General features: G+C 33.1%; 2 protein-coding genes and 5 non-coding genes across 8 annotated transcripts in view; 6 read left to right on the top strand and 1 right to left on the bottom strand.

Annotated features, from left to right (window-relative positions):
- LOC105210365 (probable phospholipid-transporting ATPase IA) overlaps positions 1 to 13,886 on the bottom strand; it is a 111,105-nt gene extending 97,219 nt beyond the window's left edge. The window contains exon 1 of one of the 2 annotated variants that reach the window (XM_054234843.1): positions 13,051 to 13,886. In XM_054234843.1, coding sequence (XP_054090818.1) covers positions 13,051 to 13,119 — 69 coding nt within the window. In that variant the 5' untranslated portion in view covers positions 13,120 to 13,886. The remainder of the gene's footprint in view (positions 1 to 13,050) is intronic. The other variant, XM_054234848.1, reaches the window with a different exon arrangement.
- Positions 7,413 to 7,486, top strand: Trnai-aau (transfer RNA isoleucine (anticodon AAU)). Its single transcript has one exon. It is a non-coding gene; the product is annotated as a tRNA-Ile (tRNA).
- Trnan-guu (transfer RNA asparagine (anticodon GUU)) lies at positions 8,304 to 8,377 on the top strand. Its single transcript has one exon. It is a non-coding gene; the product is annotated as a tRNA-Asn (tRNA).
- Positions 8,682 to 8,754, top strand: Trnak-cuu (transfer RNA lysine (anticodon CUU)). The gene has a single exon. It is a non-coding gene; the product is annotated as a tRNA-Lys (tRNA).
- Trnak-cuu (transfer RNA lysine (anticodon CUU)) lies at positions 9,464 to 9,536 on the top strand. Its single transcript has one exon. It is a non-coding gene; the product is annotated as a tRNA-Lys (tRNA).
- Trnai-aau (transfer RNA isoleucine (anticodon AAU)) lies at positions 9,797 to 9,870 on the top strand. Its single transcript has one exon. It is a non-coding gene; the product is annotated as a tRNA-Ile (tRNA).
- Positions 13,887 to 15,792: 1,906 nt separating the features above from the next.
- Positions 15,793 to 17,176, top strand: LOC105210262 (uncharacterized). The gene is made up of 2 exons (XM_011181084.3): positions 15,793 to 16,372; positions 16,442 to 17,176. Exons 1-2 carry the CDS (start codon positions 15,844 to 15,846, stop codon positions 17,122 to 17,124), a joined length of 1,212 nt encoding a protein of 403 aa, XP_011179386.2. The 5' UTR covers positions 15,793 to 15,843; the 3' UTR covers positions 17,125 to 17,176.
- Positions 17,177 to 20,551: the final 3,375 nt, after the last annotated feature.

The following is a 20,551-nucleotide window of genomic DNA, read 5'->3' as shown; positions in this document are numbered from 1 at the left end:
AAGAAGGAAGAATTTACACATAACATAAATCTACAAAAGGAAGAATATACACTACACAACATAAGAAGGAATACAAACACAAAACAGGTCACTATTTTAAATATCCACTAACACTAAATTATAACTAATTATACATAAAACAATTAACCCAAATTGTTAACACACACAACCACATATATATACAATTTATGTACAAACCCATACCCTTTATATATTCCTAATACACATTAAATATTATAACGTGAAAACTCAACTCAAAAACTCCTTTCTTCAAACGGATCGGCCTCATCGTCGACCTAACTCGACAGCAAGAATATATTTTTCACAATATTGGCTAGGCAAATGCATTTTTAAGTTAAATTAAATAAAAAAAATTTTGAAAATTATTTTTACAAAATTTTAAAATTAAATATTTTTTAAGTACTAAATTTAGTACATCCCTAAGACTAGAAACGAAGTTACACAATATATAAAAAGTGAAGTATGTATGCCTGTGTGCCTGCCTATGTGACTAACATTCAAATTTGCATCTAAGAGGTATAATAAAACTCTTATTAAAATTGCTGTTGCCCTGGTAGAAATGCTTAAATTTTGTTTGTCAGCAAGTTAAGCGAAACATGCAAACAAGCGAAACGGTCATGGACTCTTTCTTTCGTGCAGCATTACAAACTGTATTGTATTTATGGGATGATGATGAATGAATGTGCTCTCAGGAAAAGAACCGAAAAAATTTGTAAATTTTTAATGGCAAGAACATGCTTAAGAGAAATTTTTATAAAGAACTCATTTATAAAATATTAAAGAAATTATTGAAATAAATATTAAAAGTTTCAATAAAATAGTGTAATCCAAAACAACATTCACTTCACATTATTCCAGCGCATATTTTTATGAGCATTATTAATTAAGAGATAGTACATTTTAAGCGAAGAGGTTCAGTCATCAACGAAATCAACCCGCAAATGAAGCATTAAACGCAGAGTTGCATGCAAATCAAAGAGATCCGATTGAGATTTCACTGGCAGTAATAATAAAAAAATCAAGTACCTACTTTTACAGCTACTTAAGGGAATCCAACAAGTATGTATAAGACATAGTTAGAGTAAATATTTTAATATGTAGTAATATGGACGCATACTCTTAAGTAAGCGTAAGCAAGCAATTGAGTAGATAACAACGCCAAATACACATTTCGTGTGAATCGACATAGAAAAATTTGTGCTTAGAAAATATATTTTCTCTTTTAAAGAGGAATTGTTGAAATTACTTGTTTATTATTATTATATCAATTTATAAATATTAGAGTTAAATATTATTATTAGATATAAAAATAAATTATTATAATAAAAAAAAATATAATTATAAAATATTGTTGAAAAACATGTTGGAAATAATTTAATTTTTTGTGATAAAGTATCAAAATTATTTTAAGCAAAAAAAAAATAAATATTTAAAAACAATATTAAAAAAAAAATAGAAACAATTTAAGAGACAAAATAATTAAGTTATAGAATTTTGACAAAATTTTTTTTTTCAATTAAAATATTTTTTATTTTTAGTGGAAGTATAAAAAATATATGAATTTATAAAATATTGATAAAAAATATTTTGAAAAAAAAATATAATTTTTTTTTAATAAAGTATTTATTTAAAACAAGTAAGGAAGGGCTAAGTTCGGGTGTAACCGAACATTTTATACTCTCGCAATTTATTGATGTAATTTTATAAAGATAACACAAGTCGACCCATATATTTGGTATAAAGTTCAATAGAATAACGAAAATCATCATAAATAGTATATGGGGACTGAGGTAATTTCTAAACCGATTTCACTCGTTTTCACCACCAAGATACGATATATCGAAGACTATACGCTCACTTAATTTAATATTACTTATAATTAGGTATATGGGATCTGGGGGAAGTTATGACCCGATTTTTACCATTTCAGGTACAGAGATAAACTGTTATAAGAAAAAAATTCAGAGGGAATGAATTACATTAAAATATCTGAGGGATTTACCTATATTTTCGGTGAAAAATTAACCTTAGGCACTGAGTTCTTCATGTTCGATATCAGGGGCCTTGAAAAGTCATGGTCCGATTTTGACAATTTTTCCACAAGTGATGTCACAGCTCAAATACAGTATTTGTGTAAAGTTTTATTCCGCTAGCTTCATTGGTTCCTTATGAATAGATTATAAAGTGAACGAATCAGATGGAATTCAAAATTCAGTTATATGGGAAGCAGACGTAGTTGTGAACCGATTTCGCCCATATTCATCAGGGTGTCAAGAAAGTGTTATATACCGAAATTCATTGAAATCGGTCGAATAGTTCTTGAGATATGGTTTTTGACCCATAAGTGGGCGACGCCACGCCCATTTTCCATTTTGTAAAAAAATCGTAGTGCAGCTTCCTTCTGCCATTTCTTACGGCAGATTTGGTGTTTTTGACGTTTTTCGTTAGTGAGTTAACCCACTTTTAGTAATTTTCAACCTAACCTTTGTATGGGAGGTGGGCGTGGTTATTACCCGATTTCTTTCATTTTTGGACTGTATAAAGAAATGGCTAAAAGAAACGACTGCAGAAAGTTTGGTTTATATAGCTTTATTGGTTTGCGAGTTATATAAAAAAAAACCTATTTGGGGGCGGGGTTACGCCCACTTTTCCAAAAAGATTACATCCAAATGTGCCCCTCCCTAATGGGATCCTATGTTCCAAATTTCGTTTTCATAACTTTATTTATGGCTTAGTTATGACACTGTATAGGTTTTCGGTTTCCACCATTTTGTGGGCGTGGCAGTGGACCGATTTTGCCCATTTTCGAAAGCAACCTCCTCAGGGTGCCAAGGAACATGTGTTCCAAGTTTCATTAAGATATCTTAATTTTTACTGAAGTTATCGCTTGCACGGACAGACGGACAGACGGACAGACGGACGGACGGACAGACGGACGGACAGACATCCGGATTTCAAATCTACTCGTCATCCTGATCATTTATGTATATATAACCCCATATCTAACTCTTATATTTCTTGGAGACACAAACAACCGTTAGGTGAACAAAACTATTATACTCTGTGCAACAGGTTGCGAGAGTATAAAAACATTATTTTTTTAATTAATATTTAAAAAACTTAGAAAAAATAACTATAAAAATTTTATAAAAAAGTGTTAGAAAAAACAATATTTTGTTAAATAAAGTATTGATATAATTAAAACTAAATAAATATGGGAATTTCCGCCATGTCGAACGTGACAATCGTACACCTTTCAACTAAAAAAAAAAGATGAACTAATATGTTTTTTTAATTTTGACAGTAGGATGTTTTAATAGCCCTTCATTAGCTCTACATTTAGTGTTAAGGTTGATTTTGGAACGGAAAAACCAAGGCATTCGCACGGGACAAAAAATGGAAGTCGTTTTTGGGGACAACGATTCAAACGGCGATTTCAGCGAATTGTGTGGCAATATTCAAATGTTTTTGATTGTAAAATGTTGCGCATTGATGACCTTTAAAGATGGTATGAATTTCATCCAAAAATAATTTATAGTTTTTTTTTTAAATTAATTATTAACCACATTCGCACGGGACATTTTTTCCATCATAATATTTATGTTGATTTTGTTTTATAATACGGAATTATTTAACAACAAATCCAATAAAATGGCTTAAAAAAGTAGTAAATGTATTTATTTATTTATTTTAACTAATATCTAACGAGAAACACAACAAAAATTCTATAGTATGAAATGAAAATGGTATTATGAATGTGAAATACAGTTTTTTCAGAAAATGCTGTCTTCGGGTATAAAATTTTTTGGATTTCGTTATCTGCCAGACTTTCCTTTTGATAATGCTCCCACTCCATCGACGGCTCCTTGCAAAAAAATTATATTCTAATGAAGAGTATTTTAATTAATTTATAAAATCAACCAGGCTTAAACTGAGAGCAGTTACCTTAAAAAAAATATTTTATAAAAGCAACTAAAGGATTTCTTAATTTTAGTTAAGAGATTTATCAAGCAATTAAGCAAACGATTTTCTCCTGACTACCTTGTTAAAATGAGCACTCTTATTTTAATTTGTAAGCCTATAATTTTCGCCAAAATCTATTTGAATAGCTATTTCAGTGGTATTTAAAGTGCGGTTTTTGCTCACATATGAATAATTAAGGTAAATGTATCTATTTACATACTTAAGTTAATTTTATAAGACAAAAAATAATTTTCAATTTTTAAATTCCACACCTACGATGTCGCACGGGACCAATTTTAAGTAGTTACCAAAACCACAAATATTCTGATTTTTTAACAAGGTTTTTTTTATTTTAATTGTATAAAAATTTACTGTTTTTACCCAAAATTTGGCGAGCTTGCTGCTTTTATTTGCGAGTGGGAACAAGTGTTGTTTTTTGATGTCGCACGTGACATTAAAATATAGGATAATAAGAGAGCAAAAACTTACAGTTATTTGCAATCGCATTCTTCCTTATGAATTTTATTTTGCTTTTTGTACCCTTATAAAGGTTTTACACAAAGCAAAAAATTATACATGTTATGTTTCTTTAACAATTTTGACGAAAAAACAAATGCAGTAGAAAAATCGAAATGAGAAAAGTAGCTCCTATGCGACTTGGCTTTCGTATATCTCGTAATTGGTTATGAATTAATTTAAAATTAATTTAATATAAATAAATTTAAATATTTTCTTATGAAAATATGCAAAAACTTTGTAATTCTAATAATGTTTAATATTTTGTCTGTGGTGGTGGTATGGAAATGCCCAAATTTAGAAAAAAATCATTAAAAAATATTGATAAATATAATAAAGTATCGAAATTATAAGAAAAAAAAAAATTTTAAAAACAATATTTAGAAAAAAAGTAAGAGACAAAATAATTATAAAATTTTGACAAAAAAAACATTTTTTGTTAAAATAATATATTATTTGTAGTGAAAGTATAAAAAATATATGTATTTATAATATATTGCTAAAAAAATATTTTGCAAATAAATCCAATTATTTAATAAAATATTGAAATATTAAGAAAAATAATATTAAAAAAAAACTCAGAAAAAAATTATAAAATTTTATAAAGAAGTATAAAAAAATTTTTAGTAAAAATATAATTATAAAATATTGATAAAAAGTGTTAGAAAAAAAAATAAAATTTTCTTAAATAAAGTATTCATATTATTAAAAATAAATGAATATTTAGAAAAAAACTATTAAAAAATATTGAAAAAAATGTTGAAAAATTTTTAATTGCTTTTAAATTAGATATTGAAACTATTAAAAAAATTACAATTTAAAAAATATTTAGAAACAGACTAAAAAAATAAATTTAAATTTTGATCAAAATATTACAATTTTTTTTTTTAATTCAAAAAATATATATATATATAAAAGGAAGAACAAAAATAAATAAAAATTAATAATACAATGAAAATAAAAAATACTGGAATAAAATTACGAAAAAGTTTATTTCTTTAAAAAATAATATTTATTGAATATTTTCGGCAAATAAAAGAAACAAATACAGTAATACAGGCAGTAAGAAAAATTAAGCTTGAGATTCGGAATAAAATTTATTGACTAAAGTCAAATTAAAAAAAAAAATACTTTTTTCTCCACATTATTTTATTTGATAAAAATAATATTTTAAAATTTTAATCTTCATGGCTTAGGCTAACTTTTGTCTAATTCCATAAATTTATTCATTTTAGTATAGATTTAATAAATTTTACATATTATAATTGAAATATTGTTAATATTTTCAAATTAGGTAAAAGTAATGATTACATCAAAGTAATGATTAACATTACAAATTAGTCTAAAATAAATATCGTTTTTAATCTATTATTATAATACTAATATTGTTATTGCATTTATTTTACTACATATTTTCATTTATACCTAAGAGCAGAGATATTTCAAGCACACAGAATCTCTTCTTCGCCAACATGACCCTGGTAGTAATAACAAAGCGCTTTCTTCGGGATTCGGGTTGCTCTTCCGAAAAAGTACAAAGCAATAAAAAAGCAAAAAATCGCATATTCCATATAGTAAAGCACATAAAAGAAGAGTGCTTTCAGCAAACTTAATATTTTTCCACGACAATTGAGGTGCCACTGTATATGTGTATGACGCATTTAAGGGAAGCTTCAAGCCAACTTTCTATACTTTATGAACGGCTGCTACAAAAGCGAGTTTCAAATCGCGAGCAACTACTTTTTCAAAGAGGGTTCGCCGTCAACGTCGCACAATAGTAGTCAAGTCAATCGGTGAAATTGTAGGACTCTTAGTGTACAAAATGTTATAAGCGATTTGGATGAACCGGAAGAGTGCTTTCAATACAAATATTTAGTAGTAATATTCGACAGCGTAACTACTCTTTCACATTCTGTTTACCAGCAATGGGGAGCTTCGATAGCGCTCTGTATGCGCTGCCACAGCAAAATGGAATCCCTTAAACTCCCATTTCCTGCTGCTACTTTGGCGGCGGTTTGACTACGCTTTCATCGGCAACTGGCTGACAAAAAAGAGCAAGAAATGTTTAAGCGAAAATACCAGGCGAGCAGCTGGCAGCAGCCGCACGATAAAACATCGAGCACATGGCAGTGACTCGTGGTGCTCTTGGCTGTTGTTTGACATGCGATTTGGCGCGTACTCGTTCGCTTTGCCGACGGCGGTGGCGGTTGCCCACAAAAAGGCATTGTAGAAATGTGCCTTTGTTGTTGCGTTTACTTTTTGTTGGTCAGCTTGTATATGGCTCTTCATTTCTTTCTCTATGTCAGGCGCTCGCTCGCTTTATTGGTGTTCTTCCTCACCTTTTGTGTACACTGTGTTGTGCTGTTGTTGTTTGTATGTAAATTTGTACACAGTTTGTTCGTGATTTCATTTTACTTTTTAATTAGCGCTGCTTTAGCATACATATTTCTTTTCTCTACACACACACACACACACACAGACGCACACAGTGTACAATTCACACAATTCTCTCAGGTCCAAAAGAGCATTGTGGTCGTCATTGTCCAATGGCAATGTTTTGAGAATTTATAGCTGTATCGTTTATTTTTATCGTTGCTCTGCGTTCTTGTCTCTTTGGTATTTTATAAATTGTTGTTGGTATGGGGAACTATATTTTTGTTGTTACTAGTATTTCACTTCGGCTGAATTGTTATTGTTTCGCAAATCTTTTATTTGTCGTTGTTCAGTAGTTTTTGAAAAGTTCTTATCTCTTAAACTTCAGTTTATTAATATGCTGAACAACTGTTCGGTCCTTCATTAACTTTTGTTCTACTTTAATCTCTGTTGTATTATCTAATGTCAACTACTAGTTAGTAGCACTCTCACAAGCAAGTTTACTCTTATCACAGCATTTTGTCGACCGGTTGATATCTGGCCCATTAGCTCAGTTGGTTAGAGCGTCGTGCTAATAACGCGAAGGTCGCGGGTTCGATCCCCTCATGGGCCAAATTAAATTTTTTTAGTATTTTCCAAATGAATATGTTTGAAATTCTTACTGTATTGCTACTAAAGACCTCACTTCGGCAACATGGAGCGTTATATAGCATCTATAAATGATACTTATGTATGTCGGAACATTGAAGACATTGTAGTTGTAATCAATAATTTTGGTTCAACAGGATCGAGAGTTAGACTGCATGGACTCTGCCAAATTGATCTATAAAGCGCTAAGTTTAGTAAGAAACTTAAGTGTCTATTAGGTGTCTCGACGTCAGATGTCTCTCAGTTGACCTAATCGAACCTAAGATATAAGAATTTTATATTTTTTGGTGGATAAGGTGAAAAATGCATGTTCTACGAACAGAAGATTCAGGTGTAAAAACTTATTTTACTCATAACAAAAGTGGGAAAGTACTTGGAAGACCATTTATTGACAATTGGAGAATAGAGAAGAAAATAAGACAAAACAGCTTTATTAGGTTCTTAAAAACAAGCAAACAAGCTTTTGCGAAATATTAAGAAATAGCATCTTCAAGAGTTTACTTATTATCTTAATGTCTCTCATTGCCTTAGTCGTTTTCGGAAAACTTTTGCTGTCAGAACAAAATATTTTGACTTCAAAGCTTTCATTCGTTCGAGTTAGTTTCTTGGTTATCGTTGACTATTACATTCACGAAATATTCATTTTTTTACGATTTATTTTTTGTAACTTCCAAATTTCATCCCTCAACATTAAACTGCCACTAGCACATTACTAAGCTTCATAAAGCTTAAACACTTATAAAAACTGTTGAAGTAACAACTTGGACAGTCAAATTATAACTGCCTCCGTGGCGCAATTGGCTAGCGCGTTCGGCTGTTAACCGAAAGGTTGGTGGTTCGAGCCCACCCGGGGGCGCACTAACTTTTTACACAATTCTTTTTCAAATAGGCAAAAACACATAAAGTATCTCTTCCATATACGCGTATGAAGTTATATACTATATATAATACGAAACTGAGTAACCAAGCAACGTTTTTTTTATTATTCTAAAGTTTTGCTACAAAGAGAGGCAATTTTAGCAGACACTCAATGCATAGTAAGTGAGAATATTATGAGTCATATGTACAATTCTCCATTCCTTCAAGAAATCAATGAATACTTCTTATATTCAGCTTGTCGCATGAGCTTAGCTGTGCTATTTTGCACAAGTTTCGCAACGGCCCGGCTAGCTCAGTCGGTAGAGCATGAGACTCTTAATCTCAGGGTCGTGGGTTCGAGCCCCACGTTGGGCGTAGTCAATTTTTTTATTAATTGTTTATGTATGTTTAGTTCCCATTTATTCTAATAAGTTAGGCAAAATTAATTATCTTGTAATATTACATCGAACTTTGTCTGGAAGTTGAGTACAAAAATAGTATAAAAAAATGGTCAAGAGAACATAGATTTTGGAAAACTTCATGGAATAAGTAACTTATAATCTAAGCGGGATCCCAGTAGGACTATTGCTAAGATATTAGGATCAGTTTCTAGTTATCCAGAAATATATAAATATATAAAAGTTAGATTAACATACTGGCGCAAAATGAAACCTAACCACATTGCAACAAACATATCGAAGAAGATAATATAATATAGATTTGGTAGAGTATTCTGAGAAACTCAGAAATGTAATGCTGCATTAAGCAAAACCAATTTATGTGGAAAAATTTATAGAACAATTTTAAGCTATGAGAGAAAAATCACCGTTTTGGATCCGTGGTTTGGAAAAGACTAGACAGCACGGTCTAGTCTGTACTTATTTCTTATTCTTGGAAGAAATATCAATAATATTGAATTAAGAAGGTGTCTAAAGAATAAGTCCTTCAAATGTTGAAATATATTTATTGAAAAATATTCCAAAGGTCTAAATGTGTATTACATAAATTCAATTTGAGACATTTTCTTTAGATTCTATGCGCCTTGGCATTCCATTTAACTGTCATTTAACCGCCACGTCGACATGCCCGGCTAGCTCAGTCGGTAGAGCATGAGACTCTTAATCTCAGGGTCGTGGGTTCGAGCCCCACGTTGGGCGCAGCAGATTTTTTGTTAGCGTTAATTAAAATAAATCGAATTCAATATAGTTAATGGGATCTTTAATATATTTTGTATTGAAATAATTAACATCGTAATATGAAACTATTTGAAATCGGACTGCTAAACTATGAATACTTTTTTATTATTCATTAGTGTAATACATATGAACATCTTTATTATTCTCAATGTTCTCTCTCTGAATTCACTAAATTCTCTTCTCTATACTTAAGTACGACATTCGTCACATATTTTATAACTGGCCCATTAGCTCAGTTGGTTAGAGCGTCGTGCTAATAACGCGAAGGTCGCGGGTTCGATCCCCTCATGGGCCAAATTAAATTTTTTGAAAATTTATTTTTAATTTTAATACAATTTTCAATATATAAACAACATAGAATTAGCTTTGATCTATCACTTACACAATTGTCAGATGGTATTGCCATACCAGAGACTCGGACAAGATAAAATTAAACGAGATATTCTATTAACCTGATCTGAGAAAGAATTTTTTTCCGACTAAATAAATATTTTTGGTACATAATACGATAAATTATCTACAAGGCACTAGTAAAACTCTATGGGATCATACTAATGACTTTTCAAATACCAACTTTGCCTACAGGATATAAACCAAAAACTGGTGCTTTTAGCAAAACTATCATGGGTTTTAGTTTCTGAAAGGGGTTATCCAGGATTAACGGCAATTTATGCGCTCACTGAGTAAATAGTTTGACTTGGTTAGGGTCAATCATCCCAAAGTCGGTCTCTATGTGTACACATAGTACAAATGCGTATATTTTCACTTTAATTTTCATGAAAGTAAATTTTGCCGCAAAATTGTCTACTTGACTTGAACATGTCGTGACTAAAAGTAATTAAATGTGAAAGTACAAGCACATAAAGTCACATGACAAAAGAGCCTACATAAGTATATGTACTCATATGAAAAACACACGGAGGAGATGATAAAAGAAAATTCGCAAAAAATAATAAAATTTTATGAAGACAGTTTAAATTTTGTTTGATTAGATTTGCGGTTCTTGGCTTTTTTTTAACTGACCGAGAGATTATCTAACTTCATCACAACTTACATCTGTGCACATAAAATGTGGGTTCGTTAAGCGTTGAAAAATGGTAAATTTACAGCGAACAAAGGAGTGACACATGCAGGTCACAGAACGACCGCTAACTATCTAAGTGACGTGCAAAATAACGTCGGCCGTGCAAAAGAGACACATAACTAACTAAATCGAGATAGGATGAGTGCTAAATTTGACGACTGCCCGTGAGGTGTGTCAACACAAATCACTGTTTTTGTTTTCGCTTTTTTTTTTAATTTTTTAAGTCATGTGTAAGCTTTAATGACATCGCTTGTATAGTTTTAGGCGCAATACATGCCTGCTCCCTTTAATGCTTTTATGTCTGTCATTGTTTTTATGTCTAAGCTCGGACACATTATTGTTAAAATTGTGTTTAGCTAATAGCTATTGCAAACTTTACTGTTGTCCATTTCGCCGTTGATAAGGTCATTCGTCGCATTAACGCATGTGTTTACTGTAAATGTAGTATATTAATAGGCGCTTTGCCCACTCATGTGCCCAAGCATCAATTATTTACGCCCACATACACTTGAGCGCACCCTAGAATAGTAGTTGAAGTATATTAAGTACTTCGACGAGGTGTGAGGTTTGAAAACTTACAGAAATCTATAAAAAAACAAGAAAACACGTTAACTTCGGCTGTACCGAAGCTAATATACCCTTCACAGGTGCATTTCTTTTGGTAACTATGTGTTTAAGCAAATCTAAAGACGTAAGAAAAAGTAAGTAAAAAAAAATAAAGCATTTTACTAATTCTTTTTAGCCGATTGTTTGCTAGAAACATTAAGGTTATATAGTTAACCGATCTGAACAATTTTTTCGGAGATTATATTATTACCTTAATCAGTAATCCATGTGATATTTCGTGAAGAAACCACGTCAAATGCAGAAGTTTTCCATACAAGCCCTTGATTCCGATCGTTCAGTTTGTATGACAGCTATATGCTATAGTGAACCGATCTGAACAATTTTTTCGGAGATTAAATTATTTTTATGAGCAATAACTCACACCAAATTTCGTGAAGATATGTAGTAAAATACGGAAGTTTTCCATACAAGCGCTTGATTCCGATCGTTCAGTTTGTATGGCAGTTTTATGCTATAGTGAACCGATCTGAACAATTTTTTCGGAGATTAAATTATTTCTATGAACAATAACTCACACCAAATTTCGTGAAGATATGTAGTAAAATACGGAAGGTTTCCATACAAGCGCTTGATTCCGATCGTTCAGTTTGTATTGCAGCTATATGATATAGTGGCCCGATATCGGCAGTTCCGACAAATGAACAGCTTCTTGAAGAGAAAATAACTTCCGCAAAATTTCAAAACGATATCTGAAGGACTAGTTCATATATATGCAGACAGACAGACGGACGGACAGACAGACGGACATGGCTAAATCGTTCAACATACTGATCATTTATATATATACTTTATAGGGCCTCCTCTTCCTTCTGGGTGTCACAAACTTCGTGACAAACTTAATATACCCTGTTCAGGGTATAAAAATAATTAAAATGGTAGAAAAAGTTAGCATTAAAGCTTTTTAGATATTTACTATTTTTTAATTTGCTGACTTCGGGAAAACTTTTTCCTCGAGCCAATGTAAGTTCAATTTCAATGTTGAAGCTTAAAATCTCAGCTTCTATAGCTCAAACCCGACATCTTACGAAATATGTATATGTACGTATTTGGTCTCAGATTTTATAATTTTTAGGAATGTTATCGAAAACGGCTTTAGGAACGAGTTGTAGATGTTGTGTGATCTAACGGAAGGGATCTACGAAAGAGTGTTAGGGCCTCAGATAGCCTATAGTGTTCTTAAGTCATTAGATACGAGAGGATCACTTCAGTTGAGCCGAAAATATAAAGAAGCTGTTTTGCCTCCAATGATTCTTGCTTAAATCTCACCACATCTTCGGCAGATTTGACGAATATGTGAGATGGCAAATTGCGTTCTCAACGATCACATCAGTATCTTACATGAATTAGCTTTGGTTTCAGAAATTCATAACACCATTATTTTATTAATATTATACAGTGGAACTTCCTCCTTCTATAACTCGAAGTTCTCCATAACTCGAACTCTTGAATTGGCAATAGAAGTCAAATTTCACACAAATTTTCTTCCGTAACTCGTTTTTTGGTGGATTATGGTGTTTCGAGTTAAGGAAATTCAACTGTATATTATAGTTTCTTAAACTCTCTAAATATTTATTTTTTTTTTTATTCTAAGTTTATTATCTAATAACTAATTATCTTCGAAGAGAATAATAAATTAAATTGCTTTATCTTAAATATACAATTATTCAACTAAGTACATACATACATATACATACATCCGAATGTATCTATATATATATATAGTAGTATATAATTTCCAATCTGCATACCAAACATTGTACTTACCTCTGCCTCGAATACCCTCGTACTCCCGACGACGATGTTGACCGACAACAGCAACCTCCGCATCATCATTGTGCCGCCGATAGGAGGAGAGACGCGAACGAATTGAAGAAAACGGCATAACCACAAACGGATATTAAACTGTGTCAGCAAATAGTTCGTAGCAATTGTTTAGAAATATGATATGAAAAACTGTACGACGATTAGCCAAACACACCCGCTGCAGTGAATGCCGCAATGAAGGGGCGTAAAGCGTGCACTACTGGGGCTTCGCCAGCAACAAGCGTTAACGCAAAAGTTGCAGCGAAGGCGGAAATTACAGAACCTTTTCTTCTTATCGTGTTGCACAAATATTAATAATAATATATACAAATTGGCAAACTTTGACACAGCACTGTGGAGCACACTTGCACACTTTTTAATTAATTATAATTAATACGCAAATACAGATGTGTGTATGTACTCGTATTTATTATTATTATTATTTTTATTGTAGCAGCTACAAGTGACGCACAGGTCATCAGTTTCGCTATTTACGCATTACCACACACATAACTGTGCTATTATCTTATCGCTGATAAAGCAGCGACCGACCGACAAATTGCCTTGACACAAAGCACAGAGAATTTGCTATATTCCTTTACAATATTCACACACAATACTTTTATATTAAGTACATTCTAGCCACCGTTTAATCACGCAATTTAGCACAATTATTCTTCACATTATTTGAAAATGATTACAGCGTAGATTGCGCCGCTATAATAAATCTAATGCACCGAGCAATAACAAACTGCTGCAATTATTTTCAGCGCAACAAAAGCAAAAGTGCAATAAAACGGGCTAAAGAGAAAGAGTTAAAGAAATGGCAGCGTAAAAGGAACAAAATAGAAATATTGATAATTGAGCATTAGAGAGAGCAGAGAAGAGATAAGCGAAAACCACAACAGTTGATAAGAAATAGTGGCCACGCCGGTGGAACAGCTGTTCAAGTGCAGTGCAATTGTAAATTCAGTTTGTTCATGGAAACTATAGAGGGCACTCTGATCGCCAGTTATTTTGAAAAGTTCATTGGTTATTTGCTATTTTAACAATAATAAAAGTGAGAACAAGAGTAGAAAATGTTAAATTTAATATTTTCAAATAATTAGCATTGATTTAAAGTTAAATTTTTAAGAAGATTTGCGTTGTGTAGTGGATACACTCAGTTTTCGGGCCTGTTAGGACTGATAGAGAATTATGAAAGACTTTCTGTTGACGCGAATTCTACAAAGAAATATGTCTTGTTTGCAAAAGTTATGTATAAATGTTTGAATGGATATAAAAATTTAACAAACAGACAGCCATAGTGAATGTGAGGTTAGGTTACGTTAGGTTCGGTTGTAAGGATGTTTCCCAGATTTTAAAATATAGTCCTTTGTGAAACCTGGATCCCCCTTAGATTAACATGTAGGATTCAACAAAGCGCCCTTAACCTACAACAAATTTGCAGAGATTATATTCGCTATTTCGCGAGCCTGCTTTAAAAAGTGATATCCAAGAAATCTCTTTCTTCATCTCTCTAAGACGCGACATTCCAGAAGAAAGTGATGAGACGATTCCATCTCATCCTCCTCCATGCAGCTTCTACACCTATCATCCGGTAAAATTTTTAACCTTACCACATGGATCCCAATGGGGCAATGGCCAGTAAGAACCCCTACGACTAGACCAGAAGGATCTTGCGACCAAGCATGTGTTGGTAACTGACCAGCGCCTACCCAGCTCAGCCGAGGCCCATCTGTCCACTAGCAAACCGCAATAGGACAATGATGCTCCTACATGATTTCATGCTTCTAATAGTGAGTCCGTCGTTCCTGACCTTGCAAGCTCATCAGCCTTACATTTCCCCACGATTCCGCATTGGCCAGGAACCCAGACTAATCTAATTGAAAAGTGTAACGATGGCACCGACAGTGAGGATAGGCATTCCTTAACCAGCCCTGTGCGCATGGTCAAGGAACTCAAGGATAGTATCGCCGCTCTACTATCCGAGTGGATCGCCACCTCCCTAAAGATTGTTGCGGTTCGAAGCAATATATCCGTCGCTGCTTTAATAGCAGCCACTTCTGCTTGAAAAACGCCACTCCGCCACTCTCCAGCTTAGCGGTCACAACACCTCCATTGCTGTAATTAGGCAAGAGGAGCACTTTTAGTTGGTTTCGTACTAGCATACAGGCTCTGATTCTACCTGATTCATTTACCGCTTGCAGCTTATGGCTTTTCGTCCTCAATCCTGAAATGCCGTTACTGCTCAGCCACGATTCCTGGATGAGGACGACGCATAGTGAACGTACAAGCAACTAATTTAACCCTAGAGCTGCACTTGAATTTCAGAGTTCTTGAAGATATATGCGCTTATTCCGACATTTTTGATTTTTAATGAAATATACTCGCAAATTATTGTTTTTGTTTTGATGATAACTTTCGCTCTCAGTTCATTTTAATAATTTTTATCAATAATTCCTGGAATTTCCTATTGTAAACAAACTTTTTATATTTCAATATGTGCGTATGTATGTATATTTAAATTCATTATTTTAATAACCTTACAATTATCAGCTTTAAATGTCTATATGGCACACATACAACAAAACACCAGAAGATTGAGGTAAAATACAAAATTATTCTACACAGGAGCACAACCGCGGCATCACAAAAGCTGATAAGACACCACTTCGCAATAAATTTCCTATTCCGCTTGTATATAATCGCCAACTGCATTTGACATCACAGTCAAAGTCTGTCCAGCTTAAGATGGGTTTAATCAAATACGGAATTTTGCTCGCAACGCTTACATTAGCTTTAGCTGAAACGCAGAATGAGTGCGTTGTGCCTGTTAGCTCCAAGGGCGAACAATGGCCGTTGATTTATAAACCCAGTGGTGAATTGTATCCAGTACAGTTGGATGCAGAGCAACGATCAGCAAGTGTACACTTACCTGTCGGAGAAGAGGTCTTGCTCTCATGTGGACCAAATTATCTGAAGAACTTTAATCGTGCAGAGACGTTGAGCGTTAAATGCGACAGCGATGGCAAGTTAAAATCGTTGACTATTTCTAGTGGTCTTCAAAATAAACCGAAACCAGCCAATTACTTCGGCTGTGATTTGCGTGTTGTCGAAGAAGTGCTAAGCACAGTAAATGGCTGCAACAATAGGGATTGGACGCCGGTTGCTTATGGTTATGTGAATCCATGGGATAATCTAACACACATAATTGGTGAGGCATGCTATGATGAAAACGAGGGACGTACCCGATTCGCGCATATCAAGCTAAGCAGTACTGGTAAGCGGAACTTACATTATTCATTAAATATAAATATTTATAATGGAATTTATAATTTATTAATAATAGGTTATCCACAACTGCAACGGCTACCAAAATTCTTTCTCACAAGATTCAATCATCCCGATGGCCGTTATAAAAGTGAACTTTTCCGCGGTCTGCGCTTCGATGAAATCTACCAGCGTGTACGTCAAACATTGCACTTGAAAACCGCTCCTTTCTTACATATCGCCAACTACGTGGACGATTTCTTCATACTAAATCCGCAATTCCAAGCCGTAAAAAAGTTGGGTTGGAATTATTTTGTTTCGCATGATGAGCTGGAAGCCTGGACGGAACTCAAGCGAGACATACTGGCACATCAAAAAGCCACCAAAGAAGACATGGACATTTATGTGGGCAGTCATGGCGTACAGGTGCTATACGGTCTTAATGGTGAACAAATGAGTTTCTATCTTCATCCAGATTTGGGTGAAGATGGAAAATTCCCCGTGCCGGAGCTTTTGTGGATTGTGGTAAAGGAAGAAGATAAGGCAACGGCTTTTGGTGTGTACAACGACGCAAATGCGAATGCGGTTCACCGTAGTGTGTCAACCACGCCGCATGCTCCAATTTGTGAGAGCAAATGTGGTGAGATCACTTGGCTGTCGGATGCATTGAAAAATAGTGGTGTAATCTGTTGTAGTGTGTCACAATTTAGAAAAGTTGTGAAGGAAGTGCCAGAACTAACTGAAGAAGATAGTCTTTTGTAAATATGTAAATTCATAAAAAATACTAAATAAATAAAGAAGAAAGATATATAAATTGTATTTTTTATTCCAAAATTTGTTTTAAAGTTTAAAGAAATGTAAAGCTTTGAAAGCTTCCAGTAACGTCGATTTCATAACCAAATTTTTAACAACTTTAAGTAATAAGTCAAAGTTGAAACCCAAATTTGTTGCTTTTAAAGCAGTGATACTAACGGGTGATTTTTTTGAGGTTAGGATTTTCATGCATTAGTATTTGACAGATCACGTGGGATTTCAGACATGGTGTCAAAGAGAAAGATGCTCAGTATGCTTTGACATTTCATCATGAATAGACGAACGATCTGCCACAACGTCGAATTTTCAGTGAATGGGCCCTAGAAAAGTTGGCAGAAAATCCGCTTTTTTATCGACAAATTTTGTTCAGCGATGAGGCTCATTTCTGGTTGAATGGCTACGTAAATAAGCAAAATTGCCGCATTTGGGGTGAAGAGCAACCAGAAGCCGTTCAAGAACTGCCCATGCATCCCGAAAAATGCACTGTTTGGTGTGGTTTGTACGCTGGTGGAATCATTGGACCGTATTTTTTCAAAGATGCTGTTGGACGCAACGTTACGGTGAATGGCGATCGCTATCGTTCGATGCTAACAAACTTTTTGTTGCCAAAAATGGAAGAACTGAACTTGGTTGACATGTGGTTTCAACAAGATGGCGCTACATGCCACACAGCTCGCGATTCTATGGCCATTTTGAGGGAAAACTTCGGAGAACAATTCATCTCAAGAAATGGACCCGTAAGTTGGCCACCAAGATCATGCGATTTAACGCCTTTAGACTATTTTTTGTGGGGCTACGTCAAGTCTAAAGTCTACAGAAATAAGCCAGCAACTATTCCAGCTTTGGAAGACAACATTTCCGAAGAAATTCGGGCTATTCCGGCCGAAATGCTCGAAAAAGTTGCCCAAAATTGGACTTTCCGAATGGACCACCTAAGACGCAGCCGCGGTCAACATTTAAATGATTCAAAATGATTTTATCTTCAAAAAGTAAATGTCATGAACCAATCTAACGTTTCAAATAAAGAACCGATGAGATTTTGCAAATTTTATGCGTTTTTTTTTTTTAAAAAGTTATCAAGCTCTTAAAAAATCACCCTTTATGTTCGGACCCATATTGAAAACATGTTTTCATAGCAAAAATGGGTTTTCGTTCTAAAACGTGTGTTTTCATCCATGCAAAATCTGTCAAACGAAACAACAGTTTTCGCTGACAACTACTTGAAAACTTACATTCCACTCATTATAATCGATGCATGCTCTAGTTTAGTCGATATAATTGGAAGACATATTTTGCCATCATAAAATGTCAGTCAATATTTGTTTACATTTCAAAAAAAATGGAGAAAAAACAAAAGTACAAAAAAAGAAATTCGTGGGGTGAGAGGGAGCAACTTTCTTGTCGTGTTTCTATAAAACACGAACATTAATAATAATTATAAGCAAACATTAAAAGTTCTAAAACATACCCTGCTCGTTGCTCAAAATTTAAAGAAACAAATAAATTTTGTGAACTGTCAATGAAACCGCTTCGAAAACATACACGAAAACAACAGAACGATTTTGGTTCCACAATCCACAAATTGTGTTTTCAATGTCGGTCCGGACGTAGTATGACAAGCTCAAAAGAGTTAGTAAGAAAAAACCTCATAAGCTTTCTGGATAAAGACTCAAGCACTGGAAGGAAGTGTGTAAGAAAGTTTATTCTTTAATCCTCTATTTGTCGGATAATACTATGTTTACATATAACGAGATTATCTCCATTTACGAGCTTAACTCGATAATCTGTAATTAAGAAACGAGCTTTCCCATACAAAATTGCACTCTGGATAATCCGAGATTATAAAATTATCTCGTTTTATACAACTAGATTTTTGGTGTTATTCCTAGGTTTATCGATAACTTTGCGAAGAAAAGGAGAAATGTCAAATGAAAATATTGGGATTTTGGAAAAGGATTTAAGATTAAACGTGACCAAGTAAGCTTTTGATCTCGATGAAAGCTTACATTTGAATAGAAAGCATATGGGATTAAACAGTTTATCAGAGTTATGTTGAAAGAAAGCAGATTAGAAATGGATAAAAAATTATTGGTAATAATTTGCGACGGAAACTTAAGCGTCTACTTTAGAATGAAAAAAAAATCAAGAAAGAGCAGAATAAAACAGTGGAAATTAAAGAATTTTCGGAGCGAATTTATCAAAAAAGCTTAGGTAGGGGATTTACTTTGTACGAACACAAATATTGGGATTTTGGAAAAGGATTTAGGAATAAACGTGGCCAAATAAAATGTTGTGTATTTGAAAGGAAGCATTTGTCGATATACATACATGTATACAAAAAATATTGTCTTAGTTACACTATTCATAACTCAAGAACGGCTGAACCGATTTGGCTTAAATTTGGTTTGGTGGTAGCTTAGTACCTGGAGAAGGATATATAGGATTCATTAGGAAAAGGAGATATTTGAAAGATCAATGTTGCCGTTCGTTTGATAAAAATGGAAAACACAAAACGCAACTGACAAAAAAAAAGAAATAATGTTGTCGATGGTTGAATATTTGAATTAAAAAATTCATCTCGACCAAAAAATGGAATTAACTCGTGAACATTTTCGTGCGATCATTTTTTGAAGGGAATGTGGTGGTAAAAAAAAAATTGAGGAACGACTTCAATTGAAATCAGCTAGTGAGAGTTAAAAAGAATTATTTGTAATAATTTACGACAGAAACTTATAAGTTACCTATAGAAATTTTGTAGAAATGTGGTAAATTTGTTTAATTTAAAACACGACCCACATTTTTAAGTCTAAAAAATCAAGAAATGATTTTTTATTAAAAAAAAACATGTTTACTCAACGTCAACCAAAGTGGCAATGAGACAGCCAGCGAACTACGCGTCCTTTTATACAATTTTACCATGGCGTGCAAATTTCATAAAAAATCGAAATTTTCAAAATACATACATATGTGAAAAAAAATTACACAGCCACTGAATAATGGAAGAAAACAGCGTAACCATGGCAACGGTGACTGCAACCAGCAGTTTTATATGAATTGGCGAATTCAAAATGGTGCATTATATACTTATATGTATAAGTTTTTTTTTTGTAAATATATACATATGTACATAAATAGGGAAGCAAGCCATTATGGTATCGGTGTAAAAAAAATCTGCTGACGTTGACGCTTACGTTTTGAATTTTTAAGGGTAGTCTCAAAAAAATCAAAATATTGTGATAATTACAATATTATATCAAAAAATTAGAATATGAGTAATAATAAAATGATTTCTTAAAAATATAATAATAATAATAAAAAATAAATAAAAATATCAATTACTCTAAAAAAATTTTAACATTACAAAAAAAAATAAAAT

This window comes from Zeugodacus cucurbitae, chromosome 6 (assembly GCF_028554725.1).
Source record: "Zeugodacus cucurbitae isolate PBARC_wt_2022May chromosome 6, idZeuCucr1.2, whole genome shotgun sequence".
In the NCBI taxonomy this organism is placed as follows: Eukaryota; Metazoa; Arthropoda; class Insecta; order Diptera; family Tephritidae; genus Zeugodacus; species Zeugodacus cucurbitae.
The sequence above is the reverse complement of the archived record's forward strand: the minus strand, read 5'-3'. Positions and strand labels throughout refer to the sequence as shown.